The 25,557-nt window shown below is 41.8% G+C and overlaps 1 protein-coding gene across 1 annotated transcript in view; it reads left to right on the top strand.

The window, feature by feature from the left end:
• The window catches only part of LOC147883541 (uncharacterized), a 35,874-nt gene that overhangs the window by 2,173 nt on the left and 8,144 nt on the right, over positions 1–25,557 (top strand). Inside the window, exon 2 of the mRNA XM_087399507.1 lies at positions 1,176–1,301. Coding sequence (XP_087255633.1) covers positions 1,176–1,301 — 126 coding nt within the window. The remainder of the gene's footprint in view (positions 1–1,175; positions 1,302–25,557) is intronic.

Genomic DNA, 25,557 nt, shown 5'->3' with positions numbered 1-25,557 from the left:
ATTCTTGGCTGACATGGGGATTCCCTTGGATGCATTGGCACATGTGGAACCAAAGGCATTTGTGTGGACCACAAAGTGTGACCAAGCATACCGGTAGCTGAAGATTCAGCTTTCTAGGGCACCGCTATTGCTATCTCTGGATTGGGAGAAGAATTTTCATGTGTTTGTGGATGCCTTAGATAGAGCTATTGGGAGCACCTTGATGCAAGAAGATGCGAATAAATGGTATTGCCCAGTCTACTACGTAAGCCGACGGCTCTCAACGACTGAAAAGAATTATTTTGTCATGGAGCGGGAAGGAGTGGGCATGATCTATTCTATCAAGAAATTCTGGCATTATTTGTGGGCCGACCGTTTGTCTTCCATGTTGATCATTCCACATTGTTATATTTGGTGAAGCAGCAAAGTCTTACGGGCCGATTCGCATGATGGATGTGTAAGAAAACAATACAACGTATGTGCTCAATAGATAACAAGATCTCGTATGCAAGAGAGAAAAGCAGATAGTATGGAGAATCAAAAATTTGATTACTGTAATACTGATACAATAGATGGCACTGCCTCCCAGCCATGCACTCCTATGTGACATGGTGTGCTGGAAACAGTAGAGGACGGAGGCTGGATGCTAAGAAATCAGGGTTGCTGTAGCCAGTGACGAATATGGGCTACACGGGCTTGCTCTTATATAGCCACCAGTCATAGTTGATTAGACCCAATTGGGAGATGACCCAGTCGGCACAAAACATCCGACTGAAGGCTGGTCCCAAAATAGGCCACTGACCACACGTTAGAACCATGGCACATAATAAAGCAACTAACCTACGGTCTCCGTTTGGCCCACAGCCATCTGAGATCATCTAGGGCTCCAAACGGGCCCCGCAACCCAAGAGTGGGCTGCCTCGAGAAATGCTCCATCTACCCTCAGTGCGGTCAGTCATGGGATGCCTTCCCGCACTTGCATGTAGCCTAGTTGGCAGTGTGCCAATTCTATCTGAAGCTGTCCATCCATCACGCCACACATGGCCCCCATCTGGTGTCAAAACCAGGACCTACTAGATAACCGACCTACTCAAATGCCTTCTCCTCATATGGGAGGGCTTACAAGTAGAGTTCTGGTTCCCACGTAGTTACATAAGAGTGGAGCATTGATATCTAATAGGATGTTGCTCCTGCAGGAATACGACTTTGATGTGATTCATCGCCCGGGCTCGCAGCGTACAATTGCAGATTACCTTTCCCAACTGGAGTCTGGAGAGCTACCAACGAGAGTGGAGCACAAGTTCCCTGATGCAGAGTTAGCGGTAATTTTTTAGGCAGATTCGACAGAGGTCAAAGTTGTCCTAGAAGGACCATGCTTGTGGTATGATGAGATGCTCTTATTCCTATCTACTAGCATCATGCCCAAGTACATGAATCGAGTCTAGAGGAAATGCTTGGCATTGTGGAGCTGATCCTTTGGAGTAGTCATGGGACCAGTTGTACCGATGACACTTGACGAAGGCATTGTTGCAGTGTGTTCCACCTCATAAGTAGGAGGCAGCGCTAATGGAAGCCAATTGTGGGGTTTCGGGTGAAGTTAGAGCAAAGAAAGTTTTGCAGGCAGGGTTATGGTGCCAACCATGTAGAAAGGTGCTTGATGGTTTGCAAAAAGTTACGACCTTTGCCAACGATTGGGATAGCCCATTGATCGAGACCACATGCCACTTGGTCCCATCTTGCCTTTGGAGCCATTCTAGAAATGGGGCCTCGATTTCATGGGTCCATTCAAGCCCGCAGGTGCTCGCACAAAGAATTGCTACACTTTGGTAGCCACGGATTATTGTACCAAATGGGTGGAAGCTTGGGCCTTGCGGGACAATATGGTAAAATCGATCACAAAGTGCCTTTACCGTGATGTGTTCACTCGGTTTGGGTGTCCAATTGAGATTGTCAGTGATAGGGGGACTCACTTTGTCAACAAAGTCATCAAGCGGATGAATTCTTTTTATATGGTGATTCACAAGAAGTCTTCCCCCTATTATCAGCAAGTGAATGGATTGGCAGAGTCTACAAATCATACTTTCAAGTGGATCATGTCGCTATTGGTGAATGAGCACCGCACAGATTGGGATGAGAAGTTACTGGTAGCATTATGGGCATACCGCACATCATTCAAAGTGGCCACACCTTTTAAGTTGGTGTTTGGGCTGGAAGCAATCATGCTGATTGAGCATATTGTTCTGATTTTGAGGATTGCAGTGGAGGACATGTTTCTTTCATAGGACTCTATGGTATTCCAGTTAAATGTTCTAGACCAATTGGATGATTTGCGACTGGAGAGCTATTATCTCACCTTGGAGGTTCAAGCATGGCGGCACAAGTGGAGGGTGGTGTTGAGAGTTCACGCTCAACATCATGTGAGCACGTGTGCATAGCACCATCATGTGATCATATGTGCATAGCACTAACCCAATAGGGCTATAAAGGAAAGGGTTAGATCCCCTAACCCTAACCCTAAATGGGTTTGTATATATTCTATTTTTTAAACTAAATCTAGTGTACAATTAGTCATTTGTGGTGTGCTCTCTCCTCATCTCCACTCTTCTCCTCTCCCCTCTCCATATTTTGTCATGGTATCAGAGCTTCCTTGCCTTCCACTGAGGCATTGTGATTTGTGAGAGCATGAGAGAGATTGAGAGTGATTGAGTGAGCATCCTTTTATTCCATTGATGAAAGAGATTTCCATCCACTTGAGAGAAATTCCATTTATGTGAGAGAATTTTCGTCCATATATTGTGAGAGGATTCTTTTGAGAAGCTTTCATTCATTCCACTTTGAGGAATTTATTGAGAAAGAGACTCTCATTTCTCTGTTGCATGAGATTTCAATTCTAAGAGTCGATTCTATGAGAGAGAGAGAGAGAGAGAGAGAGCAAGCGACCTCTCCAACTACTCTAAGGCCTTGACTGCAAAGTGCTCAGCCTAGCTACTTCTACCAAAGCGCGACGCTGCTCCATAACCTCTACTCCAACAAAAACGTTCCTCTACAGCCTCTACTAGCTGCATGTTCGCAAAAAAACAGGGTACTCAAAAATTGCGGGCCTTCTCTTGCAAGGCAGTTATCTAGCCCACTCTATCGACAACTCTACCACTCTAGTGACTAGAGCAATAGCAAGCTCCATGACCAGCTTCGATCTCTAGCCGCTCTTGCAAAGCCTCCAACCAACTGACTTACTTCCTGTGACTCAAGCACCAAATAGTCTTTCATTAGCTCCTCTGCACCGCCAGCTCGACCCTTGCTACAACCTTATAGGTGATGCAAAATGAGCCCATGGCCTAGCTTCAATGGTCGGCTCCATCAATCTTCGCAAATGGCTATAGCACGTTCACTTGCATGCCAATTGTCTTCTCAAACAGACAAGCGCCTCCAACAACCTTTGCATATCTAAGGTAGCTCAGTCACCAGCTTGACTCCACATAGCACCATCTCCTCCAAGGCTACTGTGCCTCCAACCGCTACCACAACACCATTTCAATGGACTGCCATCAGGCTAGCATTGGTGCCTCTAGCCTCTTCAGTGACTCCAACCTTACAGCATACTCTTAGCTCCTTCACCAATGATCTCCTGGTTGAAGCATGATCCAAGGCCAAGCATGTAATCCTCAACTCAAGCTACCAACAGCTTTGCCTCTACAACGCTACACAAGGCTGACGTGGTAGCTTTCTCTACTGTGACTACGTGCACCAGTACCCTCCAATTGCAGACTCCGTTGAAGGCTTCAAGCTCCTCCAAGAGCTCACGGACTGCAAGGCCAATGGGCTATTGACAGAATCTTCTTAGATTCCATCAAAATCTTAAAGATTTTGGTTGCCCTTGTCCATAGAAACTTGGCCACAGAGATCTAACATGTGTCTCCTCTGCCACGTCAGCAAGCTCACCTTATTTGCCACATCACTCTAAGTGACACGTTAGTAGCCCCGTGAGACTACCACATCATCAACCTACCAGCTGTCACTGATTGACACATCAACAACCATGTCATCTAGCCACATCAACTGCCACATCATCATTGCTATACCAGCTACCACGTCACCTTTGCTGACATCATCATTTGCCACATGGCACATTGACCCTCTGCAGGCACACACAATGCTCCACAGTCACTGCATGTAACCAATCTTGCCACCTCAGAAAGGGCTCCACGGGCACACCTCTTACTAGGCACAGTGCCACATCATCACTACATGTGACCCACAGTGACACATCATCATTAAGCACCATTTGCACTCCTTTTGCCCCTCAACATAGATCAAGTCGTATCTCTTAATCCAGGAAGAATTTGAGGGCGCTCCAAAAAGGAAAGTCGCTCGATTATTCATGCTCTACACGCTTGTCACATTGCACACACATTTCAGCGCAAGTTACACTCACATTTGAGCCTCGCCAACAAAACCACTTCCTTCACACACATTCACCTCCACATCGATGCATCTGACCCATCACTTAAAAAGAACAAAAGAAAAGGAATTATTTGCTATTCTTTCATCGATCGATGGTAGGTATAGATCTAGATCAGAGCAGACTAGATCGCCATAGAGAGGACACTTTGAATTTTCCCAAGTTGCCAATCTAAGCCATGCCCAAAATTCTCAACTAGTACCTACAGTCCATACGCTCACATACGGTTTCACATCATTACATTACTTGAAACCTTATGTTCATCAGTTCAGTGAGCAGACTTCAAAGAGTACAGAGGCATTGCAGATTGTTTCAGTGGGTAGATAACACTTGATTTCACATACACATGCCACCATTATAAAGCCTATTCGGCTATCTCACGGCATTGTGCACATCATTTCAGCCTTGTAAAGCCTCTTGGCTATTCTCGGCATCATTGCCACAAGCCTTGTAATACAGATCAGATTTTACATATTGCAATTCTATCTTCACCGACAATTCAAAGATTTCACTTGGCATAGTTAGTGTATTTGCAGTTGATTCATACAAAGATTTTCACAACACTTTTGAGTACATTTCTTACACAACGTCTATGACTAGCAACCTCAATTTAGAGGCATCTGCTAAGTTAGACAACTCCAATTATGATACATGGAAATACCGAATGGAGACGATTCTTGTACTTTAGGACAAATGGGAGTATGTCAATGGGTCTACACCTAGACCATTGAACGATCCAGCCAACGGTAGCTCTACTCCACCTATTGTCACAGCACCAGCACCGAGATCTATAATGGCATCTACAACTATACAAACAATTTTTGCACCTATAGTAGATCCTGCCATTACCCAAGCTCAGGTAGAATGGGATAAGAAAGACAAGTGTGCCTATCATCTGATCAAGTAGAATGTGCAAGATGTCATGCTAGGACGGCTCAACACAATCAAGACATCAAAAGAAGCATGGGATATGTTTGCAGCTCTCTATGAGTTCAAGAACACATCCAATATTCTCACACTGAGAAACCAAATCAACCAGAGTTTCCGCAACAACAGCGAAACCGATCATGCTTATGTACTTCTGATAAAAGACTACAACAATCAACTTGCAGCAGCAAGAGAGACTATGAACCCCACAGAAATGGTTCAAGTATTCCTGAATGGACTAGGAGAGGGATATGAGAATCTAGTCTAGAGTATTGCCATCCAACAATAGATTTTGACACTAAAGAACTTCAATCAGTTCTACTTGGTGAAGAACTCAGGACTCAGGCCATTCAAGCACAAAAAGGTCATTCTAATGATCAGGCATTCATAGCTTTAGATAGAAGCAGAGGCAGAGGCAGAGGCAGAGGTAGAGGTAGATCATACCAGAAAAGTGGTCATCATTTGCAAAGCTAAAATCAGCATCAGCATCCATCCTCGACAACATCAGAATCAGCAAAGAGGAAATCATTCCAACCGAGGAAGATTTCAAGGATGAGGGAATGGATCCACCAACATGTTAAACATCCAGTCCAACTACTGTCACAAGTTTTGACACTATGAAAGAGATTGCCGCAAGAAGCAGTACGACCAAGGCGGTCAATCCAGTAGTAGTCAAGGGAATTTTCGAGGCAAAGGAAATCATCGTGGTGGACATTCTAGTCACAGTCATTTTGCAAATGAACATGGGAATATGTTTCTTGCAAATGAGGAAATGCAGCGAACTGATATAGTGAACCCAGACACTGATTACAATCCCAAAGAGTATTTTAGCTATCAAGTCAACCAAGTGGAATACGATCCTTGGTACATCGACAACGGTGCATCATCTGACATGACAAATCATCAGGAATGGTTCACAAAAATGAAGCCATTAGAAGGACAGAAGAATGTCATCTACATAGCAGACAATACACCAAATCTTGTTGAAGAGATAGGTGTTATCCCTATGAACAATTTCATTGGTACGAAATGATTGGTGAAAGATGTGCTCTATGTTCTGAAACTCAGTAAGAACTTCTTGTCAGTACGTCAAATGACGAAACACAATTATCGAGTCATCTTGACGAGATGAATGCACTATCAGAGACAAATCCAAAAGATGTCAGCTAGTAGCAAAAGATGTCAAGGAAGGATGCTTATATAGAATGCTAGCTACAGTACTAGATAAGCATGCCATGTCAGCTCAACCGCAACAGATGCCACTATCTATAAAATGGCACAAGAGATATGGTCATGTCAACTTCAAGTACTTGTTAGATCTCAGGAATTAGAATATGTCAATTGGGATTCCAAAGCTACAGTTTCTTGGAAAAGTTTGCGAAGCATGCTGCTTCAACAAACAAAAGCGAACCAACTTTGGCAGAAGTACCTCTCTGTTGACTCTGTGCCAACATGGACTTATGTAGAAAGAGAATGTGTTTCAACTTTGTGTTACAACTTCTACATACGACTTCTACATGTAGAAAGAGAATGTGTTACAACTTCTACATGTAGAAAGAGAATGTGTTACAACTTCTACATATAGAAAGAGAACGTGTTACAAATTCTACAAACGACTTCTACATGTAGAAAGAGAATGTGTTATAACTTCTACATACGACTTCTACATGTAGAGAGAGAATGTGTTACAATTCCTACATGCAGAGAGAGAAGCTCTCCAACTTGTATAAATACCCCATAATGAAATGAAGCCCACACTCTTTGGGGCATTGTGTTGAGTCTACTTTGGTATTCCAAGCATTTGTCTCAAGTGTCCATGCTTCTTTGCACTCCACGTCCAAAAGCACTCCTCCTCCCCTCACCTCCAACCTTGCAACCCATCCTCTCCCTCTCCTCCTCCCTCCTCCTCCTTTCTCCTCCTCCTCCTCCCTCCTCCTCCTCCTCCTCCCTCCTCCTCCTCCTCCTCTCTCCTCCTCCTCCCTCCTCCTCCTCCCTCCTCTCTCTTCTTTCCCCCATGCTCTTACACCTTCTTCCTCTCCCACTCCTATGCTCCCCCTAAACCCTTTGTTCCTTAACCCTTAAACTCCATGATCTATGAGGGAGACAACTTCTCCACCATGTACTCTACTGTAAACCTTGGATCCTCCTTCTAACCCTAGACTCCTTCTGAACCTTGGAACCTCCTTCCAAACCCTGGAACTCCTTCTAAACCCTGGAACCTCCTTCTAAACCTTGGAACTCCATCTAAACCCTGGAACCTCCTTCCAAACCCTGGAACTCATTCTAAACCCTGGAACCTCCTTCTAAACCTGGAATCTCCTTTTGAACCTTGGAACCTCCTTCTAACCCTGGAACCTCCTTCTAATCCTTAAATTCCTCCAAAATCCTGCAATCCCCAATGAAGGTGAAAGCCTTCATTACCTCAATCATGATGATACACGTTCCTTTTACACATGCATGCACTTTATTTGCTTACCAGACCTAAGCCTATGTCTCTCATCAGAACACGACTCGAGGTCCTAAGCTACACGTATACTACAAACGACAACCCCAATATATCTATAGGTGACAAAAGCCCTTAGAACCCTGCATACTGAGAAAACCCAGCTCTTCCTACGAAAGCAGTAGAAAAGAGCCAACATTTGGCACCGTTTCCAGGGAGACTAGCGTCTCAAGTAAACGAGTAAACATACATAGATATGTGTAAAATCCCCAGTAACATCGCCAAATGTTGGCTCTTTTCTACTACTTTCGTAGGAAGAGCTGGGTTTTCTCAGTATGCAGGTTTTCGAGGCTTTTTGTCACCTACAGATATAGTGGGGTTGTCGGTCGTAGTATATGTGTAGCTTAGGACCTCGAGTCATCTTTCGGTGAGAGACGTAGGCTTAAGTGTGGTAAGCAAACAAAGTGCATGCATGTGTAAAAGTAACATGTATTATCATGATTGAGGTAATGAAGGCTTTCGCCTTCATTGGGGGTTGCAGGTTTTAGGAGGAGTTTAAGGGTTAGAAGGAGGTTCCAGGGTTTAGAAGGAGGTTCCAAGGTTTAGAGAGAGATTCCAGAGTTTAGAAGAGGTTCCAGGGTTAGAAGGAGGTTCCAAGGTTCAAAAGGAGTCCAGGGCTAGAAGGAGGATCCAAGGTTCAGGATAGAGTACATGGTGGAGAACTCGTCTCCCTAGTAGATCATGGAGTTTAAGGGTTGAGAAACAAAGGGTTTAGGGGGAGCATAAAAGTGGGAGAGGAAGAAGGTGTAACAGCATGGGGGAAAGAAGAGAGAGGAGAGAGGAGGAGGAGGGAGGAGGAGTGGGAGAGGATGGGTTGCAAGGTTGGAGGTGACAGGAGGAGGAGTTGCAAGGTTAGGACATGCTTTTGGACGTGGAGTGAAAAGAAGCATGGACACTTGAGACAAATTCTTGGAATACCAAAATAGACTCAACACAATGCCCTTAAGAGTGTGGGCTTCATTCCATTATGGGGTATTTATACAAGTTGGTGAGCTTCTCTCGTTGCATGTAGGAATTGTAACATATTCTCTCTCTACATGTAGAAGTCGTATGTAGAAGTTGTAAAACAAAGTTGTAACACAATCTCTTTCTACATGTAGAAGTCGTATATAGAAGTTGTAACACATTCTCTTTCTACATGTAGAATTTGTAACACAAAGTTGTAACACATTCTCTTTCTACATGTAGGACTCGTATGTAGAAGTAACACAAAGTTGTAACACATTCTCTTTCTACGTAAGTCCATGTTGGCACAGAGTCAACATACTATCGGATCCATTTTATTACCCATTGGGTTATGGCTGATTGCGAGCATGTACTTGGGTTGCCATGCTTTTAGTTCAGTGGTTGTGGAACTTGTGTCATGCCAGTCGATCCTGTTGTAAAGCCTTAGCACCATATAATTTTTGTGCAGTTTCTAGGTAGCCTGTATCCACCATTTGCTCGAACAAAGATATATGGCGTGCTTCTAAGAAGATCAGCCGGCTTGTAATATGAGCATCAACCGTTTCATTGGGATTAAAGTTAAGTGGAGGCAAATGTGAATCAAGGTAACATGGGACTTCTAGAATGAATTCCAATGTTTTAGAAAATATAGCACTTTGGCGAAGGAAGCGATCAATGTTGCCACGCATTATTTGCTCATGCTACTGAAGTGCTCCGACCATTGTGCCTTGGATATTCTATTCTACACCAGAGTATGGTTATCATTGGCCAATTAATGGTTCGATCTTCAGCCAAAGTGTGTATGTTGGCTTCCCATTTTTTATGCCATGGAGCTGCATAGAACTTGGTATGGGTTCTGAGACATGGAGGTGCCCGTAAGTACTCCTTTAAGAAGATTACATCAAAGAGCTTGGGATGGTGCCAATCAGGTTGTGGATCCAACTTGCTAATCCAACCTTCACTAATTTGACACTGACGAAGGTTGGTAGGAAAGTTGTCTATGGTCCATCCACGTCGAGTTTTCATATCAGGATATTTGCTCCAAAATTCCTTGATGGGGTTACTGGGAAGTGGTATCTCATCAAAATCATACCCATCATTGAAGCTTGGCATGGGCGTACGAATCGGATTATCCGGATCCTGATATTCAAAGTCAAATACTGTCATTTTTTGCTGATGGAAGCACCATAAGTGTCGGAGGTGATGACGGGGTAGGGAGAGAATCTGGGGACATTGGGGGGAAATATGGCAGAGTGATAGTGAGGATTAGCAAGGGAGGGAAAAAAGCGTAAGGGGCTCGTAAGTTTTTGATTGTTGGGTTAGTTGAAAATGGTGAGAGGCATGAGCAAAGAGACGATGGAGGGAATAGATGTTAGGATGGAGCTTGGGGAAGGTTAAGAGGGTGGTAGCAGCAAGGGTAAGTGAGGTTATGATGTTGGCAGAAAGAGTGGCTAGATATGGGAAGTTGGATGTGAGATAGGCCTTGTCATCTTCCGACACTTCTTTTTGTTGGTGCGATGGGATGATCAGCTGCATGGGTGGGATGTTGGTTATGTTATGCCTTGCAAATGATAGGGATGGCCTTTGTAGCAATGGCAAAAAACCTGCAATAACCCTAAGGGGAGGACTACCCATGAGGCAGACATATGCAATGAAAGCATTCGTCCTGAGTGTTTATAAACCCGACATGTGTAGATAGGCATAAGATATTTTTCTCATCTTCAGACAAGTCTTGATAAATTATGCGTAGGGTTTTAGTCCCGATGGAACATTCCCAGTTGATTGTTGGATGAGCAGATATGATCCTAATTTGGAGTTTCTTCCATTGGATAAGCACGTGTGCGTTGAGCTGATCTTCCACTTGTAGAGGAGCCACAAGCTCTTGGTACACCACTGTTGTGCATTGTAGTGGGATGTCATTGGTGTTGTCTTCCAATGCCTCATTGTTGTGCATCATTGTTGTGCACTAGCAATTGGAGTTCAAGCTTGGAGATGATTATTTTTTGGGAGTGCATCTCATTCATTTTTTCTTTGTATTGATGGTAGATGGTTGTGTATGCCTCCTTAAGCTTTCTCATTTGCAAGGTGACCTTTGCCTGTTGAGGAATGTCTTCATTGGTATTGGACCATTAGTCCAAGACTTGGGCTTGTGAAGTGCTAGCCTCTTGAACTGCATTCCCTTGTAAGCTCGTCAATGCTGAAGGCACGTACTGCCAAAGATTGTTTTATGTCTTCAAGCTTGTCTTTGCAATCTTGGAGCTCTTCTTCTTTGTGAATTAGAGTGAGTCAAGCTTGTGCCACTACAATCATCTATTGTGCATGTGCAGATGTCAAGGAGTTATAGTAGGCCTGTAGGATTGCCATTGCTTCTAATGCCGCAGTCAGCTGTGTTTGACTTTGGTGGAGGTTGGAGGTCACATCCCTTACTGCCTTCTCTTGAGCTTGGAGAGCTTGGTTCATGTGCACTTATTCTACATCCTTCTCATCTATCTGTGCCTGAAGTGCCTTGACCTCTATGGCGATTGCCTAGAATTGGTCTTCGATTTTTTATGCACTTTGCCTTTCCAATTCTCTTGCATATTATTCCTTGGCCAAGCTAGTGAATAGTTTTGACATTCGGATCATTTGGCTAGCTTGATGTTGGAGAATGACATATGGTGATGAGGTCTGGCGATATTGCTGGTACAAGTGGTGCCCATGTAGCCATCTCGATGATTCTTTAGTACTTGGGGGAGGTTGTTCCAATGGCATTTTAGTCCCTTGTATACAATAGTCATACTGTTGATTTGGCACTAGCTCCCCTTGTGGCTCATCAACTGGCATGGCATCGATGGGCAGTTCGAGTGCTGATGTAGTTGCAGGCTCTGGTGCTGATCTTTCTCAGGTTCGAGTGCCGATCTTGTCTCAAGCTCTGGTTGTTACTATTGGTGGAGACTTATTGGTTGCAGTTGTGCACCGAGTTGTAGCATCTCATGGGGCAATTCCACAATCCTGACCTCCTGAATAGGTATTTCTGCTAAGGCATCTGCACTTCACCTATTTTATTAATTTTGGACTTTTTGTGTTGTTTTTGGACGAAGCCCAAAAATCCTTCCCAAATGAAAACTTTACTTTGTGAAAATATCCTTCCCAAATCAAAATTTTACTTCCTGAAAATATTCTTCCCAAATCAAAAGTTCACTTTGTGGCACTATCATATTCACATAAAAATATTGTTTTTTAAATCTATACTTTGGCACCAACATGCAAGAATTTGAAATAATCCTATATTAGAAATTCTAGCTATATCTAAGTTATTTGTTAATTTAATTATTTTTAATATTTTTCCTTGACGTTTTTCCTTCCCAAATCAAAAGTTCACTTTGTGACACTATCATATTCACATAAAAATATTGTTTTTTCAATCTATACTTTTGCACCAACATGCAAGAATTTGAAATAATCCTATATTAGAAATTCTAGCTATATCTAAGTTATTTGTTAATTTAATTATTTTTAATATTTTTCCTTGACGTTTTTTGTTGACGTGATAAATTTATAAATCCATGAAAGGAGACTTAAATATTTCATGAAAATAACATTGTCACTCGCAATACGCACAAAATTTTTAAAACTTTCAATAAATAGAAAAAAGACATGATGCCATAAGACCCAAGTTTTGTATTGAACCATAGAGGTATAATAGCAATTATAGCTATTATTATATGATTACATTGAGAGACATTGCTCTCAGCTAGAGTCTTTATATCCAAAATGATATAGATTGAACATATGTTTACAATTTAAATTGTTTCTCTTAAAGAGCCTCAATTCGTGCCATCTGCATAATTTGACTCCCCATTGTCTTATTACTCAATGTCACGACAGTCCCTTGCTAGGTGCCATCTGCATAATTTGACTCCCACTTGTCTTGCCAAGCCTTGCCCCCTGGGTGCATTGACTCCCCATTGTCTTATTGCTCAATGCGATAGTCCCTTGCCAGGTGCCATCTGCATTAACTCCCTATTGTCTTGCCAAGCCTTGACCCTTGGGTGACATCCAGTGCAAAATACAGGTGCCATCCGCATTAACTCCCACAAGTTATCTTGCCAAGCCTTGCCCCTTGGGTGCATTGACTCCCCACTGTCTTATTGCTCAATGTGATAGTCCCTTGCCAAGTGCCATCTGCATTAACTCCCTATTGTCTTGGCAAGCCTTGACCCTTGGGTGACATCCAGTGCATATTTTGACTCTCATTTGACATAGGAGGTGATGACTCTGATTATAATTGTCTTGGATTGGCTCCTTGCCTAGTACCCAAATAAAATCCTTCAATGGACTTCAATACAAAGCTTTAATCATGGACATTCTTCATTTGCATTGTCTCCTTCTACTTCCTCCATGGCGAGCATCCTTAAAAATTCATGTATATGCAAAATAGTTTGATGTGGTATTTTTATTTTTCCTTCTACCTCATATCCCATGCACTTCTTTGATTTCTTTGCCCTTGAATGCCAAGACACTATGATTGTCTCCGTCAAAACTTGAGAGAAAGCTTCATCATTTGGGACCCACTCCTTCATTATACAATTAGTATACAATGTGTTGTTATCCATATTCTCCTTCCTGCCCTTTGGCTCATACCATACCGCTGTAAATGTTGTAGCTCTCCCTTGGTCATCTCTTTGCACATCAACTACTTTTGCAACCCAAAACTTCACATTCTCATATTCATCATCCGATGGCCGAACCACAACAAAACAATCGACCTCTATATCTACTTGTGGCATAAACTCTCTCTTCTTCGGTCCACAATATGGACGTGGGAGTAATGATACAAATTCATTTTCAAAGACTGGAGCTGGGGGCACAAATCGTTATGAACATTTGGCCAAAACATATTGCATTCTTCCTTGACATCCTTTGAGCCTCGCATTCTCTCAAGGTCCTTTATTAAATTTTGTGTCTTGTTAATTACAGTGGTAGTGTGTTCTCTCCAAGTAGGCTTCGAATCAGGATATCTCCGGAGCATTTCCTCTTTGTATGTAATAAATGCTTTTAATCCTTCTATTTCACAATTAGACCTCTCATTAAATTCTTGTATAGGAGCCCATGTTGGATACCTTTCCTTGCTGGGAATTGAAGTTAAGAGACTGTAAGGTTCTTCAGGTTCCCATTTTGTATCATGAGAATACTGTTGCCATTGCATTACGGGTTTTTCATCTTTAAAAAAAAAACAAAAGTAGTGTGGATTGGTATGACCTGTCAATGCATCACCACCTGTTTGTATGAAAGGTAGAATGCAGCTCTTCCAATCATACATTCTTTCGAGCCTCTCACATACTGTACTTTCCTTACGACCACCAACTTGCCTGCCACATCTTCTTACCAAGTCATCTATTGTCTCCACATCCTTGCATTTAAGCTCCCTTGAGACTGTGCTAAAAACCTGATCGATATCCTCATGTGTATGCCCAACATACAAAAATCCACATTTGACCTCATTGAAGATTCGATGAGCAACTAGCATGGAGCAGAATGCAAACATGAGTACATTCTTATTTTCTCGCCAACAATTATCAGCTTGTATTCTCAAAGTCAGTGGTAGGTGATCTTTTTCTGCATGTACATTGCGAATTGCCTTCATAATAGATGTTACAACTTGATTGCTATCATGTAGATGCAAGGAATCAATCCATATATCTGCAAAGAACTTAATTCCATGCACTAACACTCCACATAGATGTGTCTTTAGAAAGTTCTTTCCTTGTAATTTAGGTGGAGTGGCAACAAAACGAGGCAATGTTGTTGTATTCTGATCCATGCCATCAACAATAAGGCACATGTAGTCATCGGGATGTGAAATAGCTTGCTCCTTCCAAAATGCATATTTTTGTCTGGAATTTCGAATAAGGTCATGATGAGATTTTCGATTTTTTTTGTATAATTCCCTTTGATTTGGACATGTTGCACTCTCAATCGCTCGCTTTAAATCATCACAGACATTGCACTTGGCATTTTTTGCCTCCTTGGGATTTTAACATATCCAAAGTTCTTCTTCCAAAGAGTATACAAAGTATGAGAAGAAGCTACGGCATCCCCTCTTTGCCTTTGCTTTTCTACAATAGAGTCAAATACTTCGAGCTTTCTCAAGCCCATTGGAAGGTGCATTTCAGTGATCGCATCACCGTTAGGGAGTTTGGTAGATATATGGGGTTGAGGTAAAGCATTTTCATGTATGAAGTCTTGCAAAATTGCTGCTGCCCTGACAGTTGAGATTCTTGATTTAGACCTTTCTCTATTATCGTGAATGCTAAATTTGTTGCCGCCCTTTGCCTTGGTGACTAAATCCCAATATGTACCATGGGATAATCCAGTAATATTGCGATATGCCTTATTGCAAATCCTTTTTCCATTTACGAGAGGTTTTACCTTTTGTCTTGAACTTAGCCTTTTATTGCCATTCTAAAGAAAGCAAGAGAGACTTGTGAGAAGGTATTCATTTCTTTCGCTTCCTCTTCTTTGCCACACGTGTCCTCTACATTCCCTGATGTCTGCAAGATCAATGAAGCGCATACATCTTCGCTTGCAACATAGATATCCCAATGCATTTAACATGTTCTCCTCCTTCATTACTCTCTTCCTCTTTGGTTGCTTTTGTGGAACTGCCTGGATTCGCTTTCTCTTCATGCATATGTATGACCGTTTTCATTCCTCATGCACGTTGTTATCTGTATGTATGCACTTCTTCTCCTCACATTTGTTTGTAACCAAGCATCCATGATTGGTCGTTGCATCCTTGTCCATATCACAATCAAAGTTAAATATTGAATAATCCTCTGTTGATCTCATCCTCGTTTTTAACATACTCTTAGGACCATTCAATAAATTCAATATTCTACGAGAGTATTGAGAACCTTGAAACTCTTCCACTCCTGAGAGAACATCACTCATTGGGACATCTTGCATGGCTTTCACAAATCCACAAGCTTGATTGACACCAGGTTTGTTAATATGCATGAACTCATCCACACTTGACAAGACATCACTATTGAAACCTTTGCCCTTCTCACTGTGCAAGAATTCATCCACCCCAGATAAGGCTTCGCTTCTAAAATCATTTTGTTTCTCGGAACCAATGAACTCATCCACTCCAGATAAGATGTCACTTCTATAATTGAGTATATTGAAATCATCCACATTTGAACTGATAGAGCCTGGCACATGGGCATGCTTTTTAGGTCCTTTGATATTGTAGTATACGTTGTCTTTATCATTGAAAACCACGTTCCTCTTTCTCATGTTTAAAAATTGCATGCTCCATCTCATATTCTTGCCTACCTCATAGTAGGGATCACATAAGGATGTTATGTTATCAACCATACCATCATCGGTGACTTTTAGAATCCTCATCTGTGCAAATGACCATTGCTCCACTTGTTCAAATCCCAATACTTCACCTTCTGCTACAGTCTTATTTGCAACACAAATGATCTCATTTGTAAAATGTCCCCTATAGTAAAATCCAAGGTGGTGCACTTTGTATTCTTGATAATGTATGTTGCATAAGTCTCATCTTTGTCCCATGCTATAAATGATTTGTTGGATGTATTGTAGGGCATAACATCTCCAAGTGTTTCCATATCTCCACATTTATACTTTAGCTCAACATGTGCGCTAAGAATCTTTGATACAGTAACTGCCACCTTATCTTCGCCAAGTCTTCGAAAGTGGCAAACTGAATTGGGATCACTATCATGGATTGTAGCAAATGCAACTACTTCTCTTTTGCTACATAAAATCACATCCATCCCTGGAACAAAATCTATAGCCATCTCCTTTGTGAGAGTCCTTCGCAAGCAAGCTGTAGTAGCAACAATTACATAAATATTAGTCTCTTTTTAATAATCTACTCATTTATTATAATTTTTAATTAGTACTTAATTTATTGGTGGGACAAGTTATCCGATCAAGTACTCATCAGATGGACATGCCAAGTTATCCTTTGCATGGTCAATCGAGCATTAAATACTATTTTTGCTCTAGTGTCATGCACATCCATAAAAAAACAAGAGCCTACTAGATATGTTATCCAATCAAGCACTAATGGGATGCGTGTGCCACTTTGCATGTAAGTCAATTCCACCTAGTTGAGGGTGTGTGCAAAGTATTGTGCCCATCGGATATGCTTTGCATTGTCGATCAAGCATAAAACACCGTTTTTGCCTTAGTGTCATGCACAACCATGAAAAAACACGGTCCTAAGTGTGTTAATCAAACAAGTACTTATTGGATGGGGGCTCCACTTTTCACGCAAGTCAGTTTCAACTAGGTTGAGATGCGTGCAAAGTATTGTCACCATCGGATATTCTTTGCATGGTCGATCATGCATTATACACCATTTTTTCCCTAGTGATATGCACATCCGTAAAAAAACATGCCCTGAGGTGTGTTATCTAACCTTGAGTACTTATCGGATGGGTGTGCTTCTTTGAGAAAATTTCAATACCACTTAGGTTGAGGTGTAACAAAAGTGTTGTGCCCATCGGATATGCTTTGCATGGTCGATCGAGCATTAAATACTATTTTTGCTCGTGTCATGCACATTCGTAAAAAAAACACGCTGCTAGGTGTGTTATCCGATCAAGTACTTATGCGATGGGAATGCCACTTTGCATGTAAGTCAATTCCACTTAGTTGAAGATGTGTGCAAAGTATTGTGCCCATCGGATATGCTTTGCATTGTTGATCAAGCATAAAATACCGTTTTTGACTTAGTGTCATGCACAACCATATAAAAACACGGTCCTAAGTGTGTTAATCAAACAAGTACTTATCGGATGGGGGCTCTAGTTTGCACTCAAGTCCGTTTCAACTAGGTTGAGATTCCTGCAAAGTATTGTCACCATCGGCGGATATGCTCTGCATGGTTGATTATGCATTATACAACGTTTTTCCTGTAGTGATATGCACATTCGCAAAAAAACATGCCCTTAGGTATGTTATCTGACCAAGTACTTATCGGATGGGTGTGCCTCTTTGAGAACATTTCAATACCACCTAGGTCAAGGTGTAGGAAAAGTATTGTGCCCATCGGATATGCTTTGCATGGTCGATCGAGCATTAAATACCATTTTTGCCTTAGTGTCATGCACATCCGTAAAAAAACACGCTGCTAGGTGTGTTATCCGATCAAGCACTTATGCGATGGGAATGCCACTTTGCATGTAAGTTAATTCCACGTAGTTGAAGGTGTGCGCAAAGTATCATGCCCATCGGATATGCTTTGCATTGTCGATCAAGCATAAAATACCATTTTTGCCTTAGTTACATGCACAACCATGAAAAAACATGGTCCTAAGTGTGTTAATTAATTAAACAAGTACTTATCAGATGGAGGCTCCACTTTGCACACAAGTCTGTTTCAACTAGTTTGAGGTGCGCACAAAGTATTGTCACCGTCGAATATGCTTTGCATGGTCCATCACACATTGTACACCATTTTTTCCCTAGTGATATGGATATCCGCAAAAAAACACGCCCTTAGGTGTGTTATCTGACCAAATACTTATCGGATGGGTGTGCCTCTTTGAGAACATTTCAATACCACCTAGGTTGAGGTGTACGAAAAGTTTTGTGCCCATCGAATATCCTTTGCATGGTCGATCGAGCATTAACTACTATTTTTGCTCTAGTGTCATGCACATCTATAAAAAAACACGCTGCTAGGTATGTTATCCAATCAAGAACTTATGGGATGGGCATGTCACTTTGCATATAAGTCAATTCCACCTAGTTGAATGTGTGTGCAAAGTATTGTGCCCATCGGATAAGCTTTGCATTGTCGATCAAGCATAAAACACCGTTTTTGCCTTAGTGTCATGCACAACCATGAAAAAACACAGTCCTAGGTGTGTTATTCAAACAAGTACTTATTGGATGGGGGCTCCACTTTGCAAGCAAGTCTGTTTCAACTATGTTGAGTTGTGTGCAAAGTATTATCACCATCGAATATGATTTGCATGGTCGATCACGCATTATACACCGTTTTTTCCCTAGTGGTATGCACATCCGCAAAAAAACATGCCCTTAGGTGTGTTATCTGACCAAGTACTTAGCGAATGGGTGTGCCTCATTGAGAACATTTCAAGACCACCTAGGTTGACGTGTATGAAAGTGTTGTGCCCATCGGATATCCTTTGCATGGGCGATCGAGCATTAAATTACTATTTTTGCTCTAGTGTCATGCACATCCATAAAAAAACACGCTGCTAGGTATGTTATCCGATCAAGCACTTATGGGATGGGCACGCCACTTTGCATGTAAGTCAATTCCACCTATTTGAAGGTGTGTGCAAAGTATTGTGCCCATCAGATAAGCTTTGCATTGTCGATCAAGCATAAAACACCGTTTTTGCCTTAGTGTCATGCACAACCATGAAAAAACACAGTCCTAGGTGTGTTATTCAAACAATTACTTATTGGATGGGGGCTCCACTTTGTACACAAGTCTATTTTAACTACGTTGAGGTGTGTGCAAAGTATTGTCACCATCGGATATGATTTGCATGGTCGATCATGCATTATACACCGTTTTTTCCCTAGTGGTATGCACATCCGCAAAAAAACATGCCCTTAGGTATGTTATCTGACCAAGTACTTATAGGATGGGTGTGCCTCTTTGAGAACATTTCAATACCACCTAGGTTGAGGTATAGGAAAAGTATTGTGCCCATCCGATATGCTTTGCATGGTCGATCGAGCATTAAATACCATTTTTGCCTTAGTGTCATGCACATCCGTAAAAAAACACGCTGCTAGGTGTGTTATCCGATCAAGCACTTATGCGATGGGCATGCCACTTTGCATGTAAGTCAATTCCACGTAGTTGAAGGTGTGTGCAAAGTATCGTGCCCATCGGAAATGCTTTGCATTGTCGATCAAGCATAAAATACCGTTTTTATCTTAGTTACATGCACAACCATGAAAAAACATGGTCCTAAGTGTGTTAATTAAACAAGTACTTATCGGATGGAGGCTCCACTTTGCACACAAGTCCGTTTCAACTAGGTTGAGGTGCGCACAAAGTATTGTCACCATCGGATATGCTTTGCATGGTCCATCACACATTGTACACCATTTTTCCCCTAGTGATATGGATATCCGCAAAAAAACATGCCCTTAGGTGTGTTATCTGACCAAGTACTTATCGGATGGGTATGCCTCTTTGAGAACATTTCAATACCAACAAGGTTGAGGTGTACGAAAAGTGTTTTGCCCATCGGATATCCTTTGCATGGTCGATCGAGCATTAAATACTATTTTTGCTCTAGTGTCATGCACATCTGTAAAAAAACACGCTGCTAGGTATGTTATCCGATCAAGCACTTATGGGATGGGCATGCCACTTTGCATGTAAGTCAATTCCACCTAGTTGAAGGTGTGTGCAAAGTCTTGTGGTCATCAGATATGCTTGGCCTTGTCGATCAAGCATAAAACAATGTTTTTGCCTTAGTGTCATGCACAACCATGAAAAAACACAGTCCTAAGTGTGTTAATCAAACAAGTACTTATCGGATGGGGACTCCAGTTTGCACGCAAGTCCGTTTCAACTAGGTTGACATGAGTGCAAAGTATTGTCACCATCAGATATGATTTGCATGGTCGATCACGCATTATACACCGTTTTTTCCCTAGTGGTATGCACATCCGAAAAAAAACACGCCCTTAGGTGTGTTATCTGACCAAGTACTTATCCGATGGGTGTGCCTCTTTGAGAACATTTCAATACCACTAGGTTAAGGTGTAGGAAAAGTATTGTGCCCATCGGATATGCTTTGTGTGGTTGATCGAGCATTAAATACCATTTTTGCCTTAGTGTCATGCACATCTGTAAAAGAACACGCTGCTAGGTGTGTTATCCGATCAAGTACTTATACGATGGGAATGCCACTTTGCATGTAAGTCAATTCCACCTGGTTGAAGGTGTGTGCAAAGTATTCTGCCCATCGGATATGCTTTGCATTGTCGATCAAGCATAAAACACCGTTTTTGCCTTTGTGTCATGCACAACCATATAAAAACACAGCCATAGGTGTGTTATTCAAATAAGTACTTATCGGATGGGGGCTCCACGTTGCGCACAAGTCCGTTTCAACTATGTTGAGGTGCGTGCAAAGTATTGTCACCATCGGATATGCTTTGCATGGTCAATCATGCATTATACACCATTTTTTCCCTAGTGATATGGACATCCGCAAAAAAACACGCCATTAGGTGTGTTATCTGACCAAGTACTTATGGGATGGGTGTGCCTCATTGAGAAAATTTCAAGACCACCTAGGTTGAGGTGTATGAAAGTGTTGTGCCCATCGGATATCCTTTGCATGGTCGATCGAGCATTAAATACTATTTTTGCTCTAGTGTCATGCACATCCGTAAAAAAACATGCTGCTAGGTATGTTATCCGATCAAGCACTTATGGGATGGACGTGCCACTTTTCATGTAAGTCAATTCCACCTAGTTGAAGGTGTGTGCAAATTATTGTGCCCATCAGATATGCTTTGCATTGTCGATCAAGCATAAAACACTGTTTTTGCCTTAGTGTCATGCACAACCATGAAAAAACATGGTCCTAAGTGTATTATTCAAACTAGTACTTATCGGATGGGGGCTCCACTTTGCACACAAGTCCATTTCAACTACGTTGAAGGGCATGCAAAGTATTGTCACCATCAGATATGCTTTGCATGGTCGATCACGCATTATACACCATTTTTTCCCTAGTGATATGCACATCTGTAAAAAAACACGCCCTTAGGTGTGTTATTTGACCAAGTACTTATCGGATGGGTGTGCCTCTTTGAGAACATTTCAATACCATCTAGGTTGAGGTGTACAAAAAGTGTTGTGCCCATCGGATATCCTTTGCATGGTCGATCGAGCACTAAATACTATTTTTGCTCTCGTGTCATGCACATCTGTAAAAAAAAACATGCTGCTAGGTATGTTATCTGATCGAGCACTTATGGGGTGGGCGTGCCACTTTGCATGTAAGTCTATTCCACCTAGTTGAAGGTATGTGCAAAGTATTGTTGCCATTGGATATGCTTTGCATTGTCGATCAAGTATAAAACACCGTTTTTGCCTTAGTGTCATGCACAACCATGAAAAAACACGGTCCTAGGTGTGTTATTCAAACTAGTACTTATCGGATGGGGGCTCCACTTTGCACGCAAGTCCGTTTCAACTACCTTGAAGGGCGTACAAAGTATTGTCGCCATCACATATGCTTTGCATGGTCGATCACGCATTATACACCATTTTTTCCCTAGTGATATGCACATCCGCAAAAAAACACGCCCTTAGGTGTGTTATCTGACGAAGTACTTATCGGATGGGTGTGCCTCTTTGACAACATTTCAATACCACCTAGGTTGAGGTGTACGAAAAGTGTTGTGCCCATCGGATATCCTTTGCATGGTCGATCGAGCATTAAATACTATTTTTGCTCTAGTGTCATGCACATCTGTAAAAAAACACGCTGCTAAGTATGTTATCCAATCAAGCACTTATGGGATGGGCGTTCCACTTTGCATGTAAGTCCATTCCACCTAGTTGAATGTGTGTGAAAAGTATTGTGCCCATCAGATATGCTTTGCACTGTCGATCAAGCATAAAACACCGTTTTTGCCTTAGTGTCATGCACAACCATGAAAAAACACGGTCCTAGGTGTGTTATTCAAACTAGTACTTATCGGATGGGGGCTCCACTTTGCACACAAGTCCATTGCAACTATGTTGCAGGGCATTCAAAGTATTGCCACCATCGGGGATATGCTTTGCATGGTCGATCACGCATTATACACCATTTTTTCCCTAGTGATATGCACATCCGCAAAAAAACACGCCCTTAGGTGTGTTATCTGACCAAGTACTTATCGGATGGGTGTGTCTCTTTGAGAACATTTCAATACCACCTAGTTTGAGGTGTACAAAAAGTGTTGTGCCCATAGGATATCCTTTGCATGGTCGATCGAGCATTAAATACTATTTTTGCTCTAGTGTCATGCACATCCGTAAAAAAACACGCTGCTAGGTATGTTATCCGATCAAGCACTTATGGGATGGGCATGCCACTTTTCATGTAAGTCAATTCGACCTATTTGAAGGTGTGTGCAAAGTATTGTGCCCATTGGATATGTTTTTCATTGTCGATCAAGCCTAAAACACCGTTTTTGCCTTAATGTCATGCACAACCATGAAAAAACACGGTCCTAAGTGTGTTATTCAAACAAGTACTTATCGGATGGGGGATCCACTTTGTACGCAAGTCCGTTTCAACTACGTTGAGGTGTGTGCAAAGTATTTTCACCATCGGATATGATTTACATGGTCGATCACGCATTATACAACGTTTTTGGCCTTGGTGTCATGTACAACCGTCAAAAAACACGGCCATAGGTGTGTTATTCAAATAAGTACTTATCGGATGGGGGCTCCACTTTGCACGTAAGTCCGTTTCAACTATGTTGAGGTGCGTGCAAAGTATTGCCACCATCAGATATGCTTTGCATGGTCGATCACGCATTATAAACCATTTTTCCCTAGTGATATGGACATCCACAAAAAAAACGCCATTAGGTGTGTTATCTGACCAAGTACTTATTGGATGGGTGTGCCTCTTTGAGAACATTTCAATACCACCTAGGTTAAGGTGTAAAAAAAGTGTTGTGCCCATCAAATATCCTTTGCATGGTCGATCGAGCATTAAATACTATTTTTGCTCTAGTGTCATGCACATCTGTAAAAAAACACACTGCTAGGTATGTTATCTGATCAAGCACTTATGGTATGGGCATGCCACTTTGCATGTAAGTTGATTCCACCTAGTTGAAGGTGTGTACAAAGTATTGTGCCCATCGGATATGCTTTGCATTGTCGAACAAGCATTAAACACTGTTTTGGCCTTAGTGTCATGCACAATCGTCAAAAAACGCGGTCCTAGATGTGTTATTCGACTAAGTACTTATGGGATGGGCACGCCACTTTGCATGTAAGTCAATAATACCTAGGTTGAGATTTCTGTAAAGTAGTGTGATGATCGCATATGCATTGCATTGTCGATTAAGCATAAATCAGCATTTTTGCCTTAGTGTCATGGACAACAACCAATAAAAACATGGTCCTAGGTGTGATATTCTAAAAAGTACTTATTGAATGGGCGTTACACTTTGCATGGAATACCATACCACCACTTTTGAGGCACGTACAAAGTATTGTGCCGATCGGATATGCTTTACATGGTAGATTGAGTATTAAATACCGTTTTTAGCCTTGGTGTCATGTACAACGGTCAAAAAACACGATCGTAGGTGTATTTTTCAAACAAGTACTTATCGGATGGGGATGCCACTTTGCACACAAGTCAAAACTACCTAGGTTGAGGAACGTGTAAAGTCTTGTTTCCATTGGATATGCTTTGCATAGTCGATCTCACATGATACACCATTTTGTTTCTAATGTTATGCACAATCGTCATAAAATACGTTTGGAGGTGTGTTATCCGAACAAGTACTTATGAGATGGGTGCACCACTTTGTATGCAAGTCAATAATACCTAGGTTGAGGTGTGTACAAAGTTGTGCCCATCGGAGAAATGTAGATGCGATAATATTAGAAAATTCTTGGTATGTGTATATGTGTGTGTGTGTGGCAAACAATTTTGATACAAAGTAAACACCTAGTGCACAAATTATGCACTTCATACCTTGAGTAAATAAGCTTGCTGATGAGGATAAATATTCCCTTGAATAAAAGCACAGTTGTTGTATGACCACAATAGGATCGCTTTGACACCTGTGATTTTGCCCACATGTAAGTTTGCAAATAGTATAAAAAATCATATAATAATATATTAATAGTTTGCAAATGTGTATAGCAAGTGAGTAATGGGAAGTGGAAGTGGGAGTGAGGAGGGAGGAGTGAAATGGGAGAGGGAAGTAATAAGGGTGTATGATAATAAGTATAAAAAATAGTATAATAATATATTAATAGTTTTCAAATGGCAAGTGAGGAATGGGAAGTGGAAGTGAGAGTGGGGAGGGAAGAATGGAATGGGAGAGGGGAAGGTAATAGGGGAGTAGGATAATAAGGGAGTGAAATGAGTGAGGGAGTTAATAGGGGATGAAAAAGAGGAGGGTGAGATGGGGAAATATGGGATTTTGGGAAATGGGAGGAGTATGGGACGTGGTGGAAATGTGGGATGGGAGTGGTGGCAATGGGGAGGAAGAAGAAATGGATGGATGGGGGGAGGGCTAATGGAAGATTGGGATGAGGGATGGGGGTCCAATGGGAGAGGGGGAGTAATGGGAGCCAATGGGAGAGGGGATAAATGAAAAGCCAAAAGGAGAGAGGGGAGGAATGGAAAGCCAATAGGAGAGGAGGAGGAAAACCTAATTTTTCTTATATATAGTCTTCCTTCTTCATTCATTCTCCCCTCATTTCATTCATTGAAGCAAGAAAGCAAGGACGATCAAGAGAGCAAGGAAGGAAGAGCAAAAAAGCAAGAAAGAGCAAACTTACAAACTTTTTCCAGGTACTTGCAAATTTTTTTGATTAATTCTTTTTCTAGATTTTTTTAAAAATTTGAAGAGAGAGGAACTAGAGAGAGAAAGGTTCAGGGGAGGAGAAGAAGAGGATGGAGGGGCTAAGGGAAGGGAGGAGGAAGGGAGGGAGAGGGTGGGGCTGAGTAGAGGGAGGAAA

The sequence above is a fragment of the Dipteris shenzhenensis genome, chromosome 28, assembly GCF_047967505.1.
Source record: "Dipteris shenzhenensis isolate YYH24624 ecotype China chromosome 28, Dip_SZ_1.0, whole genome shotgun sequence".
Taxonomy (NCBI): domain Eukaryota; kingdom Viridiplantae; phylum Streptophyta; class Polypodiopsida; order Gleicheniales; family Dipteridaceae; genus Dipteris; species Dipteris shenzhenensis.
Note: the sequence above shows the minus strand (reverse complement) of the source record. Positions and strands in the feature narration are given on the sequence as shown.